At 44.7% G+C, this 20,210-nt stretch overlaps 1 protein-coding gene across 1 annotated transcript; it reads left to right on the forward strand.

Annotated features, from left to right (window-relative positions):
- Positions 1–1,205: 1,205 nt before the first annotated feature.
- On the forward strand, positions 1,206–18,268 carry LOC119401766 (lipase member J-like). Its single transcript, XM_037668738.2, has 9 exons — positions 1,206–1,419; positions 3,764–3,962; positions 5,283–5,397; positions 6,797–6,947; positions 8,707–8,799; positions 12,471–12,626; positions 14,017–14,088; positions 14,661–14,729; positions 17,762–18,268. Exons 1-9 carry the CDS (start codon positions 1,312–1,314, stop codon positions 18,074–18,076), a joined length of 1,278 nt encoding a protein of 425 aa, XP_037524666.1. The 5' UTR covers positions 1,206–1,311; the 3' UTR covers positions 18,077–18,268.
- Positions 18,269–20,210: the final 1,942 nt, after the last annotated feature.

Consider the following 20,210-nt stretch of genomic DNA (forward strand, 5'->3'; position numbering starts at 1 on the left):
AGGTAACCTCGAACAGGTACGGGCGCGGGACGCAGCGGCCAAGCGCCGAAAGCGGTCGCTACCTGAAGTTGGTGGCGCCGACGCGCGCTTCAAGCGCAATTTCCTCGACCACACTTTCGGCCACAGCTGCAAGGTCTGCGACCGCTTGTGGTTCGACAACAACTTGACCACAATCGCTACTATAACCACGTGTGGCGTCTTTATGTGACAGTAGAAGAATTGTACGGAGCATTCAATGTTTACCCGATTATCTCCGAGCCAGCTCCTCAATCATCATTCACTTCGTGGATATTGCGTGATTTTTTTATTCTCGAGCCAGTGCTACCGAGGCTAGACACTCCGTCGCAGCGAAGTGAGTTTGGCGAACGCGCTCGCCAGCAAGTGCGCTTTGCAGCGAGTGGCACTAAACGTTCTCGTGTGACAGCGTGCGAATGACACTAATGGCGAAGTGCACTCCCTCAAAGTGCACTTATGTTGCCCCGTGTGACAGGGGTATAACGCGTGATTACTGTGCGACAGCAGGCGTGAAGCCGACCGAGCTGTATTTACTTTAAGGCGAAAGACTTACATGCCTCATCAAACGCGAAAATTGACCGTCGGTGGCGCCAAAACGAGTGATGCAAGAAAAATCACCACGTCATGACGTCACCATACGACGTCAGCACTACATAACAGATAGCTAAATTTTTTGACGTCAACATGACGTCATCACGACCTCTCATAACGTGACGTCACACGACGATGTTATCACATGACATCTTTGACCGCTTGGTCAAAGGAGGGTCGATCATGGAGGCAATGCAAAACCAGGTAAGGTGCAGGTAGCTCTGCAATGACTACGATGCTAGACCTAGTGCAAACCACGTTAGATGCATGAGATCACTGCATCGACTGAGAAAAATAAGGCGATGGCTGTCGGAGTCGTCTTTTTGGAATGCATAAGGTCTGTTATGAGTTTCATGTATTTATTTATTTGTTTATTTACTTAGTGATTAAACTGTTCGTTCGTTCATTTATTCGCTTATTTATATGTTAATTTGTTTATATTAAATCGGACATCCAAAATGCCAGCTCTGTCAAACGGTTTTCTGGAACCTGCGTCAGCTGTTGACGCGTGATAGTTATTTCCGTTCGCTTACTTTTAAAGTGCAGGCCACGGTGTCAACGCAAGTGTGTTTAGAAAGGAAGTCGTCTTTGCCGGCTACTTTCAATGCGGCAGGACAAGACCGTTCGCGAAGCACTGCAGATAAGTTCGGATGTTCATTGACGCTGAGGTTCGAAGAGACTGTTTGCTTTACATTCGCCATCGCTATGATCAAATTTCTCCACGTAACATTTTGTCTTGGTGCGCTGCTCACTCCATCAACGATCACAGGCTCCATGGCCACTGAAGTCGCTGAACAGGCAATGCTGTCTCCGGTACGTTTATACTTACCATGTGTTACTTCATTCAAGTGTTCTAAGCTTGCCCCTGTACTGATTTCTTGCGCTTTGCTATGAGCGCCGAATAACTAATTAGGACCCGATATCGTACACTCATCATATGTGTAGATAGATGCGTGCTTGCATGAGTTGCATGTTTTTATGGTTTGAAACAAAGCCATGTATTCTTTCCTTTATACACGTGGCGACGTAATTTCGGTGTTGCTGACATAGCATCTCCAACGCGCACGACGATTGAAGGCATATTTGCCGCTAAAAGGACGCACACAGAAGAGACGAGTACGACGACACTTCTGTGTGCGTCCTTTAAGCGGCAAATATGCCTTCAGACACACACCTAGGCCAAGAACAAGTTCTCCTCGTGTACGAGATCTTTTTGCGTTCTTCGAGAATAACCATACGCAGTGACAGACAACAACGCAGGAACTATTTATCCTCGTTATTTAAGATGCAGGAACAAGTTCAAGAGAAAGCTCAACACGCGAAGAAATCATTTATTTGTTTGTGGTCAGCCCTAAGCACCCGCAGCTAACAACAGTGTCGCCCGTTTTTGCATTTGCTTGTTTTAACTTGCTGAGAGTGGCAGGAAATCGAATTCTACTATGGAAACGCTAAATGACAGTGTATCGAAGGAAATCTGAGCATTAAATCGGACAACCTAGGGCTTTAAACGAAGTACACGGGTGAATTTTTGCATCCGGTGGTCCACGACGTTGACCACGTGGTGAGCAGCACAGCCCCGTATTGACACTCAAACCCTGCATCTTATAAAATTTTCGAGTACTGCGTCCCGCGTCACCGCAGTGATTCACGTTGCCTGTAATAACTACGCTGCTTGAAAAACAAAATTAAGCCAGCTTTGCACTAGTGGTGCCAAGCCTGAAGGAACAGCGAACCTGAGAGGTCTTCCTTGTTTCTCTTTATTTCTCTCTTTCTTTTTTCCTCTCTTTCTTTTTCACTCTGTTTCTTCTATCGCTTTTCTGTCTCTGCTTATTTCTATATTTTTATTTCTCTGTATTTCTTCCTCTTTTTCGTTCTTTCTATATCTCTTTCTGTTTCCCCCTCTCTCCCTCTCTCTCTATTTCCCGCTTTCTCTTTCTTTCTATCTCTTTCTCTCACTCTCTTTCTTAGATTTTCTCTCTTCTTTCTATCTTTTTCTTTCTGCCTTGCTCACTTTCTTTTATATCATTTGTTTGTGTCTGTTTCTTTCTAACTCTTTCTCTCTGTCACTTTCTATTTCATTCTCTGTCTCTATATTTTCTGCCATTCTTCCGTTTCTTTCTCTCTCATTCTCTTTCTTTTTATCTCTTTCTTTCTCGCTCTCTCAAATCCAAGTTATTGCATCCCCGCGCCGGACAAGTTGGCACACGTGTTCTGGGAGAGAAGCAGAACACCAAGATAAAGGACAAAGAGAGCGCGTGCCGGCCGAGTTAATACGTTTATGATGACGATAATTTTTGTACATCACTAACGGAGTTTCTCCTGCTTAAACAGCTCCATTGTTAACACACATCTCTTTCACGTGGTGTGTAAACATCATTTCCTTCGAAAAACAGGATTAGATGCCAACAGCTGCATGCCCCGCGAGTGCAGGAACTGCAGTGAAGTTCTGCGTTGCATTGACAGCCATGTTCTAGCGGTGACCACTCACGCAGGAATTGAAAGCACGTACCCGAACGTGCGAAACACAGGCGGCATCAGGATCCCGCTGTGATGCTTGAACAGTGTCAGGTTTATTAAGAAAGCTCGTATAGAGAAGCTAAAACAGCAACAGCGATTCCCCTGCCGCTATGTCTTTGCTCATAAAAGAAGCGAGTCCAATGGGTCACGGCCTCCGTGATTCCGCAAGCTTGTGTATCCAGAATCACGGAGGCCGTGAGTATATGACCCAGCGGTGGGTTATAACTAATAGCGCGCACTAATGAAAGGTAGCCGTAGTACCTGTAAATCAATGTACATGTAAATCAAGAGTTCAGACACAAGCCCCACAGCGAACTACGGGATGTACGCGAGCTGTAGTTCACAATGTTCAGAAATAAAGGCGCTGGCGAAGTGTGCGGCCAATCAAGTTTGTCGCATAAAAAATTGCGACAAATACTCACTAATGTTAAGCGAAGAAACTTCTAGTGCTCGTCCGTGCTGTTGCCGTCTCTTGTGATAAGAGTTTTTGCTTTTAGTATTATTGAGTTTGGAGTACCAACTAGCTGAAACCCTCACGTTGCGTTCAGAAATAATTTGTCGTGCTCGGCCTAAACGTAATATGCACTCTTTAATAATGCAACGGCGCTGAATAATAATGTAAATAAATCAATTTCAACAGGCTAAGCTGATGGAGTACTTCGGCTACAATGTTGAAGTTCACAACGTTACTACTGAAGACGGCTACATCTTAGAAGTCGACAGGATGCAGTCCAACTCGACGGGTAACGTCACGACAAAGCGGACACCGATGCTGCTTGTCCACGGATTGCTCACAAACGCCGCTACCTGGACAGCAAACCTACCCACTCAAAGTCCAGGTATCGCATCTCGTGCACTACCAAATGCTCGCGAGCACTGTGACCTTGTGTACAGAATTTCGTAACGAATGTAGTGATTGTGAATATCATTAAAAGAAAACATTTATTTTCCCACCATTAACACGAAGCTACAAACCCATGTGACTTTAGAATTTATTGCAGAAAACTAGACTACTTGAATATACTTGATATGCAAGAAAGCTAGACTGGTTGGATATACACTTTATGTGATTCCAGCGCTTTTGAGAAAAAATGGAATTGAGAAAGAAACAACAGGGCAGGCAGGACGCTGGATTTATCTTTTCTGTTTCTGATTCTTCCTTCGCCACGAAAACGCTTAATATATAAGGCGTTCATATGAGTTTCTCAGAAGGAAATAATCGCAGTAAAAACAAAAATCTTCCTGGTCCGGAACAACCTGCGACTAGCAGCTTTCTGCAGCGATTGTATAAAGCTAACCATGAATGCTATAGCAGATTTCAGTGTGAGAAGAATTAATCGAGAAATCCGGGACATTAAATTGGAGGAGCCTTCATGAAACGAAAAAAATTGTCCTCTTGACTGTTCATAGCATGACGCCGGGCACGTTTTTCCGCGCAAATTTACAGAAAACACTCTTGTCACTCGAAAGAAAATTCGTCCTGTCCTGGTCCAGTGATTTAGCCGTGGACCAATGCTTCTTTCGGTTGTCCGTGTGCTGGTGCAGTTTTGTGCTGCAATCGGGTGGGACGATTTTTCCTTTCATAACCGTTCCTGCACCCAGTGGGCTTTCGCAGAGATTAGTTTACGTCGTCTTTGCCATAATTGCCATATATACTCATTTATTTTACTTCATATGCACGACGAATGCCTCTTGCATTGATGTTAATAATATATTTCATTTATTTTATTTATTCGCCTATCTGCCCAACAGAATACATGGTCTGCCCAGCGCCATTTCTTTATCTCGATCAAAGCTATTGAATGCCATAGCCACGTTTGATTCTATTCCGCATTGATGGCTCCCTTATGGGCGAGTATACATCGGCCCAGCGGCAGGTAATATATGGCACAAACCCAGGCAAATGGGCCACATTCCTAGTCCGCATTATCTTCCAGGTCGGCCTAAAGATACCTCCGTACTTCTTAAATAAGTCTATGCCCAACTTGTCAAGATGGCCCCGCTATAAATCTGAACGCCGTAACTGCCTTGCGTGTGTTTTTTTCACAAACCATGGAGTTTTAAGATTTTGCCAACGCGGCAAAGTGAATGCGGCAAAGTGCAGAAATGAAGTTTCGCTTTAAAGGAAAGACGCCTATAATGGTTGCCATATTTCACAGGATTTCTTTTGGCGGATGCCGGATTTGATGTTTGGCTCGTGAACACCAGAGGTGTCCCGCAGTCAAATCGCCACGTGAATCTCACCACGACGAACAAAGAGTTCTGGCAGTGGAGGCAAGTTGGTGATTTAGCATCTTCTGGTTCTTTAGCATTGTTGAGCATTATAATTGCTGCAGGTCATCATACATACAAATTTTGGATCTGGGTATACAGTATGGAAGTAAAACTATCATTATTTGTGGATGCTAAAGTCGTGTGCTCGTGGTTCTGTCTTTGCATCACTTACGGAACAATGTGGATTTAAGAGCAATGACTGCCAATGGCTATCCGCTACAGACATTCAAATGGGCACAGATAGTCGTCGGCCGAAATTGCCTTTTCATAGGGGTAACGTGTCCGTGCCATGGATATGCAAATGCCGTCTTATCAGATTAGCGAAACGTAACAATAATGAAAAAGGGGAGTGATGAAGTTTTGAGTTTCTTCCACGACGGAGATTTAAAAAAAAAACACACTAGTGTTCTGCTGTATAATGAACAGCACGCACTGGGGCCCCCAAGCGCTAGGGGCCCTAATTTCTTGCATTCTTTCGTACTCTCCTGGCGTCCTTGTGTTCGCCAATCGTCCCGGAAGATGACAAGAAAAGATCGCGAGAGCCTGGGGCCTCTAAGTCATTGCTACCTTTGAACTAATACTCTATCTGCATTCACAAAGTTAATGCAGAGGAATGGAGGAATGCTGTGGAGTCATTCTGATTCTATTCAGTTAGACCCTTTTAAACGAGCCTTGCATTTAGCTAATCCTACTATAGCCATACCCCTGTCATCGTGTACTTCTATATGTATACATACAAGCTGTTCATTTGTCGGTAGCGTAAAAAAACAGCCTTTGCGCCAGTATTTCTTGGCTGTATATGTTGGATACACATGTTAAGGTGACTCACTTGAAAATTAGCGCTTTTCTTTACGTATTGACGATTCCGTGCTAAACTCGTTAATCCGTTCCGAAAGAAATATCTTTTTAAAGAGTACCAAAAAAGGAAAAAACAACTTCGCGCTGGCCACTGGTCGGCTCTGGGATAAGGAAAACGCGACATCTTCTTAAAATGAGTAAATGAAAATACGTAACAGGAGCGCCATGTCTAAACGACTTCCGGCATAAAAACACTGAAATTTCACTCGAAAATGTTCAATGTTTCTGTCTTTTACATAATCGATATATTATTGAATAATTATTTTAGCAAAAGAGTAATGAAACTATATCCTATAAAGCGAGCGCAGACGTAGTTCAATATCGTTGCAGTGTCAACCTCAATCGCTCGAGCACGTACGTATAAAATTAATAAACCATCGCTAACAGAAATATAGAATCATGCCATTACACGAATGGAACTGTAGCTCGGCCAGTGGGTGCGCACATGATAGCGCTCCCGTGGGTGCAGTCCTTTCGAAATCACGTGTATCAGTGTATGTTGTGTTTCCAGCTGGTTATAGACGTTCAAATGTGAATTCAGCTTCGAGGAGATTGGCATGTACGACCTTCCGGCAGTCATCGACTACATCCTGAACAAGACAGGATTCAACAAGGTAGGCCTGCTGACAACGTCGCAGGGGACAACGGTATCGCTTGTGCTTCTCTCGATGCGACCAGAATACAACAACAAGGCAAGTAAACAGGAGCGAAGCCACGGAATAAAGTTGAAACAGTGTTTAACTTCTAACGGCGGTTCACCGGCTTCCGTCGATAGGCTTGGTTACACATTTCAAGCTCTAAACTGGAGGTAATTCAGAGAGGTGTTCGTCCTACAGTGTACATTAAATAGGTAGATTATGACAAACTGTGACCTAGGGTTTGCCAATCTGCCTTTAGTGCAGCATTTTTCCTTCCCTCCCCGTCACATAAAGTCTCATACTCGGGCTGTAGTCTTGACATATGAGAAGTAAACCGAAATCTCAATACAGGCAGGCTTTTAATGATGTCTTTGCGCAGCCGATTCATGGGCATATGCGCGATTATCAAAACTAAGCTATAGAGCATACTTCGTGCACGCGACAATATAGCTAATTAAAAAATCTGCTTGAGTAGGTTGTTTATGCACTTTTGCGTTGTACACAACTATCGCGAGCAATTAAAGTCATTAGGTGCATAATTACATAAATATCATAGTAGTGCACTTTTATATAGTTAAGAGTATGAAATATGTGAATACTGAAAGGTTAAGGTAATATTTGTAGAACATTTCAATTTTTGTGCTGCTGCGACGCTCCGATTCGGTACTTCATATTCGTCATCAAATTTGACGCTTACTTCACCAATTCTGCAATCTGAGGTTGTGAGGGCAACGACGATTTCCCTGCCTATGTACTAGTGATCTTTATTACATTATGCACTGTATATATGTGCCTTTTATACTTACAGCATCTAGTAATCATCTCATCAATTCATCTTTGGTGATTTTGTTCCTCTGCTAGAATACGCTGACTCTGGACAAAGGAACATCTTGCATTTTGAGACGCAGGATACTTCGTGGGATCTATCGAAATCAAACACTATACTCCTCCCGCCGAAAGTATCAGGGTGCAGATACAAGACACTCAGACAGTAACTGATTTACACGCATGTTCGATACTGCCGAGATAGTAAAGTATCATTGCTAGCACAGCTGGTGCTATTTCTAACTTGCCGTTAGGACGTTTAGACTTCAAAGTGTCTTAAAAAACACAGGGCAGTTAAGCGGCAAAAACAGAAGTGAAATTCCCTGTTCGTTGTATGTATAGTATTAAAATAAAAATGGAAAGGGAGAAATATTAACTTGTTGAAAATGAAATTCAAAACTACACACTCAGCTAAACTCGAACAGCGTTGCACCACAAGCTATTCTGCGGAAAATGTAGCTTGTAGTAGAGCGCAAGCTATTTCTTTACCGTTTCTGTATGTGTGCATGGCCTATAGTCCTGGTGGTGAAAGTGCTGCTCAACACTAGATGTATGTGGGAACATCCTTTCAACCAGAGACGTTGAATCGCTCTTAAACTTAGGGGACAATCATTGCTTAATAACAGATTTTGTTTTCGTAAATCAGTTCTACGGAATCCCGCAAGGTGGCGGAAAGGTTAAGAAAAGGAAAATCTCTCCGCCCCCTTGCGTGATTCCAAAGAACTGATTTGCAATAATATGTGTCCATGTCATTCGAGTTACCGATGAATTCGCCCTCGCGCTGCCAATTTCTAGCTTCCTGGTTAGTTCAATTGGTAGAGCGACCACCCGGAAAGGCGTTGGGCCCGGGTTCAATGCCCGGACCAGGACGAATTTTTGGGCAACTAGAAGGCTTCGTTTCCGAGAAATCTGTACGGGTTTTCTTGTGGCTTCGTGCTTCAAACGGGTGGTTGCCGATTTCCCTTTCCTAATCGATTTTGTTTTCTAGGTGAACATTCTCGTCGGCTATGCTCCCGTGGCAAACGTCACGCACTTCACATCGCCGATGAGGCATCTCACTTCATTCTCAAGGTTTGTCAAGGTACGAGCCCTCAACTTCATCAGAGTTGTCTATAAGCCTCACAATAGCGGCAGCATTTACGCTCTCTTCGCAAAACTAGGTATACTCTTAAAATTTCACGAACGTGCGTCCAGTAAATGCATTTTTTCTTCCATGAATACCGGCTTACCAGTGGCGTAGTGAGAATTTTTTTCAGGAGGGGGGTGAGGTGGGGGGAGGATGGTTTCATCCATACTTTGTGTAGTAGTGCACGCATTTGTATGTGTGCGTGTATACATACACATGCAAAACTGAACAAATTTCGGGGGAGGGGGAGGATTTGAAACCCCCCAACCCCCCTAACCCCCTGGCTACGCCGCTAGGTTTACCAGACGCAAACGTGAGCGACCGCGCCGGTAGCCCCATCTGATATGGCGGGGATCCGCCAGAAAGCGTTTAGCAAAATGATATTCTACTTGATTTTGGCGTAAGGTTTTGGCAGCGACGTCATCTTGAGCATGTAGTTGCTTTTTTTCCCGAGGAGAAGACCTGTGTAACGTAAATGCGTGCCTAATTTCTGGGCTGCCCGCACCGTGGAGGCCATGCTTAACGCATTGTGGATTCACAAAATGTCACAAGGTGTCACAACTAGCGTTGTTGCGGGCTTTATGGAGGTGCAGCTTACGTGCGCCAGAATACCGACTGTTTTCAGGCGAAATCTTTACGTGTTCCATCAGACGTTGGCTGCGGCTTGCGGTGTAAAATACAACGTGAGCGCAATAAAAATTAGGATTCGAGCTTGAATAGAACCGAAGTCTTTTGCGTTGAAGTCAGGTGATCTACCACAGAGCCAGGTAACCTACCACAGCCAAAGTGCTTCAAACCGCTTTGCAAAAAGACATTATACAGTCGTCATGTCGGGCAAGCAGTCGCGTTAACCGAAGTAATATCGCTTGGCAGAAGTGCAGAATCGCACCTAACGTCACCAGGCTTGACAACATGTGAACTGCGTGACTAGAGGGAGAGACGAAACATTATTTTGTGTCCTTGTTGATTTCAAGGGGCCTGGAGCGTGGATGACAGTGGACGATTGAAAGCTGCCAGCCCATTACAAAGGGCTGAGCTCCAATTGATCATGATCGGCAGCAGCCGCATCATCAACAAAGAAGTTCGCGTCACTGGGCCTTGGCCGGTGTTGCGTATGAAGTGAAGCAGTGTCTTATGGAATATTGCTGCTGACAACCAGGCATACTGACCTCCTAATACAGATCTTCCGTCCATTCCCCTTCCACCTCAACCCCTCAACTTCGTAAAACTTTTCTCCGGCAGGATACACACGCTTTTATACCACCCTGTGTCTGCTCCCTCCCCATCCACCTTAGGACGGAGAGGGTGGGCTTCGGACAGGGAGGGCCCTTACACAGGCTGTCATCTCAACGTGTAACTGGTCGCATTTATGGCTGGGAGCTACGTGTCCGTGCTGCTCTATTCCAGTGATGCAAGCCGATGCATACTATCTGATATGGATATGCCAAGGGTTGCAGGCGGAACGCTCCAGCCACCTCCTGCAAGCCGGTCTTCGCTACAGTGACACGGCCAGTTATGACCGCTGGATAGATGATAAGATTTCACAAGACATTGCTTCACTTCATACACAACACCGGCATAACGGCGCGCATCTAATACACACATACACACAAAATATTATCCCTCAAGGGAAAGTCTAGGTCGCAATAAAAAAGAAGTCATATAAAATTCACGCGCCAAGGCAAAAAAGAAGAAGAAAATTCAAGGAAGCATTGAATGAAGGCCAAGAAAAACATTCAAGGAAGGGTGCAATAAAATGACAAGGAAGCTGAAAAGGCTTTCATCTTGGTGTCTCTTAGGGAGGACCTAAGCACCCCGGCAATTTTTTTATGCAGGAGCGCAGTTTTAAGAAATAAGAATGATATTGGCACGTTGAAAACGCGCAGGTCTCGTAGCAGACGCTAAGAGTAATATCGGCTACGTCCCCACCCTTCGAAAAAACTTGGAAGATGCTTAAAGGAATACTGACAAAAATGTTTAATAATTTCTCATTGTTGCTCTAAATAAAGACACTGGTGTCGAGAACCCTAAAACGAGTATTGTAGTGCCTGCGAATGCATCGAGTAAATTTTTAATACCGCTACCTTAAAAAAACACTTTCGGTTTCGATATCGAGGGTTTCGATATCGCAAGTTCAGTGGAACTGCGTTGACTCGTCGGGATATTGTCCACTGCTTTAGGGCTGGCTTGCAGATGCTCAGCGACGAAAACTTTAAATTCAAAGTAAAATCATTTGTACGTGTTGTTTTATACATGCCACGGAATAAAAAAAATGTCCCTTTTGCGATGTCTCAAAATCGTGTCAGTACTCCTTTAAGCTCCGCCATTAAGAGCGTCATCGGGCGCCGCTGCCATCACCTTCACATTCACTCGCCATCTTTCGGTGGCTACTCCAACCATGCTGTGAGAGAAGGATCGTTTGTGCCTATGAAATCGGCTTTTGGAAACACTTCTTGGCAGTCTACTGCATTACAGTTGCGAAGTTACCCACTGCGCGTCCGTAAGGCAATACGCGCACCTAAACAGCTGCACACATCGTTGATGCTGTGGCTGATGACGGCGATAAATTACAGCTCAGCCATTTGGCAGCTTTCGACCGACCACTTGTTGCGCGATTCACATGGTGTAGACCATGGTGCGATTACACATTTCTTCCACGCAACATTACGTCCGTTAACCACCATTGCATCCTTACCCGACATCACGAATGCACAGGCTCTTTGTGTGCATTCGTTATGTGCATAATGTTGACGTGCTCTCAAGCATTGCCATTTCACCTTAACATAAATTGTAATTGGCTTTTTAAGGCGAGAGCGTTAAGGGGACTCTAAATTTAGTGTCCCTTTGATGCTCTCGCCTTAAAAATTTGTATCTTCCATGAAACTCAGGTGACAGCTTAACAAGTTGTACTTTACCGCTTATATTTGTGACTTTCATGACACGAGTGCATCCAAGTAAATCAGAAGTCTTGAATTTTTCATGCGTTTTAATTAAAACCCTCTAAGCCCGGAGGCCATGCTTGTACATCTGTAACAAAATAAAATGAAAATCTCATTTTTCCTCTTCCCGCTTCCGGGAAAAAGTTAGAAGAGGAAATAAAGCCCGTTACTGAATTAATCTGTCAATGACACTTAAAGCAACTCGATGAACCTTGACGACACTTCATGCAGTCCGAATGAATAAGCTGCCTCTATTTTATTTACGCACACTTGCATTCTCTAGCAGTTTTTCAGTAAGATTCTTTCGCACAAGCTAGTATTTGTGGACTCTATACAGTCTGGTTGAGCTGGATTTTCGGGGCAGTAGCCATTCATCGTACTACGTGCAAACGCTAGCGGGGCGAGGCAACCAAGCGTCTCGTGAAATTCTCTCAGCCCGTCTATACGATGCGCGAATTGACCTTATCATCCGGCTTAGCGAGATACATCTAAACGATAGCGAACTCTATCAGACGACAACTTCTGATTCGACGCGCTATCACCGAGCTGATAATGGAAGTGCACATTTAGTTGTGTCCTCTTAATGGTTCGAGCTTTTAAATAATAAACAGCGTTCTTCGATTGCTGATTTTTCGCGCAGATTTCTTACTACATGCTGCTCTTCACAAAGTGATTACCTTCCGACAGGTGGTGAACGACTTCTTCACGCACGGTGGGTTCTTGGTCACGAGCGAAGCACGACAAAGGAGACTCGCCAAGTTTTGCGACTTCCGATTTTCCCGTAATTTCTGCTACAAGCCACTGGCCTTCCTGTACGGAAAGAATCCGGAGCAGTACAACAGTGTAAGAATAGAGCAGCCGCTAGCCTAGAGTCATGCTCTTCTTGCATAAGAGCGATTCAGCCCTTCACTGAACTGTCTTTTTGGCTCCATCTGCTGATTCAGCTCATATTACCTTTCTCTATAGGTTATTCCTATAATATGGCCCCGCCTCTATTCAAAACGGTGTTTTATAGCGAAATAAGCTGAAGGACACTATAGTTATAAGTAAGCTGGATTAGTGGGGTGGTAGTTTTAGCTAGTTGGTGTTGCATAATTAACTAGGCTAAAGCACTATAAGGACGACGTGTACTAGGGCGGACGAACGAAAGGCGCTTACTCGCAAATGAGGTTTATTGCGAAAAACACAAATATACATATATAGATGAAGTGAACAGCGACGCCGAAGACCAAGATCAACACGTGCAATGACTAAGAGTGACATAACTTACCAGACGCCCCCCCCCCCTCCCACCCAGAATAAAATATAACACGAATGATAACAGAACAGCAGTAAGCAAGACTAGGCACAGAGGATGAAATCATGGTGGCCCCCGCATGCGTAGACCGGTGCATTCCGAAAACATTACCACTTTTGCGCTGAGGTTCACAGACGGCTTGCTCACGAAAGAACCTCATTTCCGATTCATCTGCGCAGTGCGTTCGTCCCTGTGTTGCATGACAACAGAGGTCTCCCGAAATTGTGTGCCCCTCAGCGCAAAAGAATTAATACTTTTGGAAGGCACCGGTCCGTGCATACGGTGGTCACCAAAATCTCAACCGCTGTGTCTAATGTTGCTTACGGATGTTTTGCTAATCCCTGTTTTTTGTGGGGGCTCCGATAAGTTATGTCACTGCAGTCCCTGCACGTGTTGATCTTGGCCTTCGGTGCCACAGTTCCCTTTATATATCAACGTTTTGGCAGAAAAGTTTCAACTTGTCTGTAAAAGGCACTTTTTGTGAATGGCTTGCTACTGGAGACGTAAATGCCTAAGGCCGGTTCACTTCGATTCCAAACCATGAAGGCAAAATGTTTATGAAAGCTCAATGCAAAAAAAAAAAAAATATGGATTAGAATTTCTTCACATTAGACACCCCAGGTGGTAAAAATCAATCCCACTGCGGCGTGCCTTGTAATCATGTCGTGCTAGAATAGAGGCTCCATACAGGCCGCTTACAGTATTTACTCGAATCTAAGTGGATGTTTCTTTTTTCGAAAAAAAGATGTGCGAGAGGGGGGGGGGCTTAGATTCGAGTACAATGATTGTTTTTCTTTTTTTCTGGCCTTGCGAATTTCGGGAGTCGGCTTCGAATCGGGGCCGGCCTGGATTCCAGTAAATACGGTAACAGCAAAAGAAATGATCACGGAGGCGCGTTTAGTGTTCATGTATGGATGTATGTATTATCGCACGCAGACAAGGGTGCCTGTCTACGTGACAAACTTACCTGTGGGCTCCTCCAGCCAGAACTTGCTCCACTTTGCCCAGGTAAGTCAGCCGACATTGCCCAACTGAAGTATCGAATACGCCCGAACTAAACGCTGATGGCACTAAAAAGAAAAGCAATTCTTTTTGTGTTAGTATGTTAGCTTTTCACAATGCAAAATACGCTGCTCTCCGAGAAGAAGCTTGATAAACGTGAAAGCGCGTAGAAGTAAAACACTGACAGTGACACCGCTTTGCAGTTGCCGCATCAGCACACCGTGACGTCATGAGTTTTGCTGTGTCTGCTGACAGCGCTTTGTAAACGTTGTCTGCTAGGGCCTATGTAATTATCCGTAAAAATGGATTAAGCAATACTTTATGGGGACCAGATACCTAACGTAGCAAGTTTCATGACATCATATTGCACCATTTTTGTTCTTGTAATGAATTATTGGTAAAGTTAAATAAATCACTCTTGAAATACACTATAAGCAGAATTACTGTTTGGCTTTAATATTCCTTTAAAGCATAGGCGTCAAGTGAGAAGGGAAAGGGGCAGGGCTGCTCTCCTCTTCCTCTTCTTTTTCCCAGGAGCGGGAGAGGAGAAATTACATTTTCATTTTGTTTTGTTACAGATGTACAAGGCGAGGAACTTTGTCAGATTTGATTACGGGACGGAGAAGAATATGGAACTATATAAACAGGTAATCTGCTCAAATCTATGAATACCTTCCCATACACATTGCCGTTGGTCGTTACAGATCACGCATATATTGAGCCCTCCTCAAGAACTCCCACTTTGTGTGTAGTCTATTTAATATTTGGCAAGTAGCACTAATAACAGCGCTAATACTAATAGGCCGGTAATTGGGAGTCATGGGTATTGAAAGACAGCTGCAATGCTCGAGCATTTAATGTCATTCCATCAAGAGTGGCAGATCGGCAAAGGTAAGCAGGAAGTTCGTTGTAAATAATAATATCTGGGGTTTAACGTCCCAAAACCACCATATGATTATGAGAGACGCCGTAGTGGAGGGCTCCGGAAATTTCGACCACCTGGGGTTCTTTAACGTGCACCTAAATCTAAGTACACGGGCCTCAGACATTTTCGCCTCCATCGAAAATGCAGCCGCCGCGGCCGGGATTCGATCCCAGGAAGTTCGTTGTTTCAAGCATCAAGGCAAAAAGCAAGTTCATGATTTGCCAGCGACTGTTGCTGTCGGCATCTTTGCGCCAGCAGATACCTCGAACATGCTCATTGCTGCGCCCTTTACGCGTGTTCTAGGTGAGCCAGCGTCCTAAGAAAGGCTCGTATGGATGACACCAAGCTAAGCGTACAGTCGTAAGCACGCTTAACGGGAACACGGGAGCACGTGCCGCGCGTTTCAGCCGCATGCAGAGCCATATGACCGCACGGTGCTGTCAGTGACGAATACCTCTAATAATGCGAGGCTCGACGCATGCGCAGTTACATTGCGGCTTGGTTATTTGACAATCGTGCGCATCGAGTAATCGGTGAGCGCCTTCGACGAAGGTTGGCTGGTGCACGCGATGGTGAAATACTGTGGCCGCTGGCGCACTGCGCATGTGACAAGCGTTTGTGTAGATGGTCGTCTAGCACCGTGCGACACGAGCTCTCGTGTTCATGCCGAGCGTGTCATAGCCACTCTACATAGAAGGCACCACGGTGTAAAAAGTGTGCTATCAGTTGTCAGTGGAAGTTCAGTAAAACAATCATTGCAGTTATTGTGATTTCGTTCCTCTCCACTAAGAAAGTACAGTTGGCCTGAGTTCCGTGTCAATTATTACACAATAAATAACTAGTGAGGATTACATGTAATAGCACCTCCTGTATATGAACTCGTGACCGGCCAGAACGGGTGTCATAAAGTGGTGAAAGTGGAAGGACAGAAATATAGTGGAAAAATCGTGCATTAATTCTTTTCGCGATCTGATAGGATTTGTATTTTTAAAGTGCGTTTGAAAGTTCGTTTCATTCGACCAAAATTGTGGTTGAAAACCGGCACTTTGCCTGGCCCGGCCGACAAGCCGTGGTACTGCGTGAATGAGTCATTCGGATTGGTATACGTACTTTGGTCTTGTTTAGGCGCTCCAGAATTCGTGCTTCAATGTACAGGCTGAATATTGTAAGGCATCCCATCATTTTTCTCTGCTTATTACGATGTAAAAGGTGTTAATGATGGGAAGCGACGCTACCTTCGCGGCAACTGGTAAAACCATGTTAAACCGTGACACGCGGCTTGACACGGATGTCCTCGCCCTGCAGCTGCTGCGAACGCAGCGCCGCTTGTAAGAGTCAACTCCTTCTATCAATACGCAGATAATAGAGCGGGGACGCCTAATAATTAGGGGTGTGCGAATATTCGAAATTTCGAATATTTTTCGAATAGTGTTTGCTATTCGATTCGATTCGCACTGGAATTTCACTGTTCGAACTATTCGAACTTCCCAAAAACAAATACTGTCAACGTCCGATCGAAAGTGACCCCTTCAAGTTTTTAATATGCTTCACCTTATTACACTCTCGTATTGCGGCAAAGCTGCCTTTCAAGCTCCGTTACGGTCGAACTTTGCCAAGAGGCTGTCAACGTCCGAGTGAAAGTGGTCCCTAGATTTTCAATATGCTTCACCTCATCACACCCCAATATTGCGGCAAAGCTGCCTTTCAAGCTCCGTTACGTTCGAACTTTGCCAAAACACAGTCAACGTCCGATTGGAAGTGCTCCCTAGATTTTCAATATGTTTCACCTCATTACACTTCGGTATTGCGGCAAAGCTGCTTTTCAAGTTCTGCTACGGTCACAAATGTACTAACTCAAGAAAACGCTGGTTCCTACATAAAGATGAAGGATGTGGCAGAGGTGGGGGCTCAATTAATGCTGTTTTGCACCTGAAATTTGGGCAGGAAGTCCGAAAAATCGGAAGCCGAAGCTTTTTAGCATCCAAAATTTGAGATGGTCTTATATATCCACGTCTACGAGGCAGATTTGGAACTTCGGACTTGAAGGGAGCACACCCTTGTCCGCCACATCTGTTGGGCTTCCACAGAAGTTAAAAGAGGGGGAGAGGCTGAGGAAAGGGCATCTTTGCCGATCACGTGTAAAGTGTTGTCAGCAACACTTTGGTTGCACCAAATCGTGTACATAAATACAATTCGGCCTCTACATTGCGTCATTCTTGATAAGACAAATATGAAACACCACCCCGCCAGTGCTTCATCAACCTAGCGAAAAGAAACACTTTCATGCTGCTATCTTATAAGAATATGCTTATGAATCCTCTCTAACTTCTTTTTCTGCATTTTCGCTTCGAAGTATCGAAAAATATTCGATTCGATTCGTACTCACACTTCAATATTCGAATTCGCTTCGCACCCAAAATTTTGCTATTCGCACAGCTCTACTAATAATATATGAACTGTAATGTTAAAAACCATTTATGGTGCGCTTTAACAACAGCACACTAAGCACATTAATCCGATCGACTCCTTCCTGTGGTACGAACGCTTCTCCACCAGGTGGCATGACGCACCGGCGTTTATGACTCTCAGACGAAGATTAAAAATACAAGTTATATTCAATTCGCGAAAAGGCTGCTCTATGCTGTAATTATAATTCGCGGTCTTTTCATTTCCACGATAGGGCCCATGCACACATTCTGACGAGTTGTCAGTCCCTTCAAGTTGAAAAGTGGGCCACTTCTCTGGTTTTTGCAGGAGCGTCCACCACCTTATCCTTTGGAGAACATCACTGCTCCCTTCGCAATCTATCACGGAAGGGGTGACATCTTCGCTAATCCCCAAGACGTGCACGACCTTGCCGAGCGTCTGCGATGCATCCTCGTGGTGAATGAGACGGTGCCGGATCGCAGATTCGGTCACCTCGATTTCATCTACGGCTACAATGCTACTGAAATTCTCCACCGTCACATGATAAACCTGGTCACGAACTGCACCACCACCGGTGTAGACTGTAAAAAGTTCATCCCGAGCTCGGTACAACAAACCTGTAACCCCATAGCCGCCTGTTAGGGCGAGCCTTATATGTCTCGTGAGTGTAGAGGCTTCTCGAGATTTTGCGAGACTTGACGATATTTTGCGAGACCTTGTTGGCGGCTGCGTCAACAGGAATGACGAAAGGAAAGGCTAATAAAAGTAGTAAGAAGTCACGTGATGCTCAAGGGAATGAATGTGTATCTGTCGACGTACCAAATGTCACATTACCTCAATATCACATGACGTCGTCATGACGTCACGACATGCCGTCATATATTGACGTACAAGTGACAACGCCACTTGGTGAAAGGCCGATCCCGCAATCAGTGTAACAACACATGAGGCGCAGGAAACATCATGGGGGAGGTGGGGGATGGATGGATTAATAAACTTTATTTTGGTCCCTCAGAACGCGCCCTTGCACGTTGCGGGCCGCTCCCACGTCGGAACAGAAAGACCAAGTCTCTCTGCTGCGCCGTGGGCCAGTTGGACTGCCCATCATAGCTGAGCTGGGAGAGTAAATAGAATAGATTGAAGATAAAAAGAACAAGATGGCTTTCGCCTTCAAGTCGTCTTAGGCGAACGCATAAGGGACAATGACTTTTTATGACAATGCCTTCTTGGACCTTTTCCACTCACATTCGCTAACGAAGTACTATGACAATTTTTAACGGAGCCCCGCCCCGGTGGTCTAGTGGTTATGGCGCTCGACTGCTGACCCGAAGTTCGCGGGATCGAATCCCGGCCGCGGCGGCTGCATTTTCGATAGAGGCGAAAATGTTTGAGGCCCGTGTACTTAGATTTAGGTGCACGTTAAAAACCCCAGGTGGTCGAAATTTTCGGAGCCCTCCACTACGGTGTCTCGCATAATCATATCGTGGTTTTCGGACGTTAAACCACAGATATTATTACAATTTCTAAAGGAATACAACAACCGCATTTATTCGGATGGTACTAGTCCTGCTTAGCACTAGTTAGTGGGCTAGTGTTGAATAAATTAGGGCTAATGTAAGCTAATGGTGTATAATCTTGGCTAAATATGGCTAAAATTTCGATATTTTTGGCTAAGGCTATCTAACTGGGAAATACCAGATAGTGCTGCCAAATGGCAGCTAGTGATGTCAGTGATGGCAGCAAATGATGGTAAATCTTGGCTAACGCGGCCTACGTATACCGTTCAAACATCAACACTTTCTCGTTCAATCTCTGTTTAACCACTGAATCGTCAACGAAATTTTTAAATGCGGACATCTTCGCAAAATGACTTCCAGTGGCACAGAATAAGGACTATGCTGAATTTATAAATAAAGTGTACTGTTGCATAGTTACATATACATTGTTTATCGTAATAAATACTTATTTGCGTTTCGCTGTACGTGCGTGACATTCACGGGACGGCACTATCTATTTCGAGCTTCAATTTTGCGTTTCCCTAGTACACTGTCCCGTCCTATGCGTGTCCTTTTGATTTAATTTCAAAACGGAAACAAAATTTTCCTAAAAGATAACGCTTTGCAGAACTGGTGTCCCACGCAGTTCGTTTTCTTCTTCAGTGCACTGTTAACGCGATATCCTTAAAGAGCTCATTTCGCAGGAATGTCGGCGTCGGTGTCGGTGTCGGAGTCGTTGGTTGTGAGCGAAAAATCAGCGTTGCCCGTGACCGAAAAACCGAGAAAGATGCAAATAAAATAAATAAAAGTCTTCGGTGCGAGTGAGAATCGAACCCAGGAATCAAGCCCTTCGCTGATTCGCAAAAAGGAAAATTATGGCATAGTGGGCCCTGTCGAAATGTACTTGCAGTATGTATGCTAGGATTGTTTGAAACGCTCAATGTTACGCGCACAGGCGTTCGTTTCCTTGCGGCCCGGTTGAGGCATCCTCCAAGAACCGAAGCCAGGCTAACAATTGAGAAGTCTAAGCGCACGGGGCTCGATTACGCTCTCGCGTCCTACTCTTGAAGACGAGGCTCAAGCGACTTCCAAGTTTTATAAGACACGTCGCAAAGCTTGAAGATGTGTACTTTCATGCACTTCAAGCTTGAAATTTAACAGTTGGTATGGCTCTGTGTTTTCTCCTTGAACGTTAGGACCTTGGGTCATGCGTAAACATAGGTATATGCAATTCTTCAGTTGTTGAAGTGTCAAGCATTACAAAGGGATGCTTATTGCGC

Source organism: Rhipicephalus sanguineus, chromosome 8 (assembly GCF_013339695.2).
Source record: "Rhipicephalus sanguineus isolate Rsan-2018 chromosome 8, BIME_Rsan_1.4, whole genome shotgun sequence".
In the NCBI taxonomy this organism is placed as follows: domain Eukaryota; kingdom Metazoa; phylum Arthropoda; class Arachnida; order Ixodida; family Ixodidae; genus Rhipicephalus; species Rhipicephalus sanguineus.

Bases quoted from the DNA above. Each gene is read 5' to 3' on its own strand.
- LOC119401766 (XM_037668738.2), top strand. From the start codon at position 1,312: ATGATCAAATTTCTCCACGTAACATTTTGTCTTGGTGCGCTGCTCACT. The intron at 3,963-5,282 runs GTATCGCATCTC...CATATTTCACAG, and splicing joins CCTACCCACTCAAAGTCCAG to GATTTCTTTTGGCGGATGCC. The intron at 12,627-14,016 runs GTAAGAATAGAG...TATCGCACGCAG, and splicing joins ATCCGGAGCAGTACAACAGT to ACAAGGGTGCCTGTCTACGT.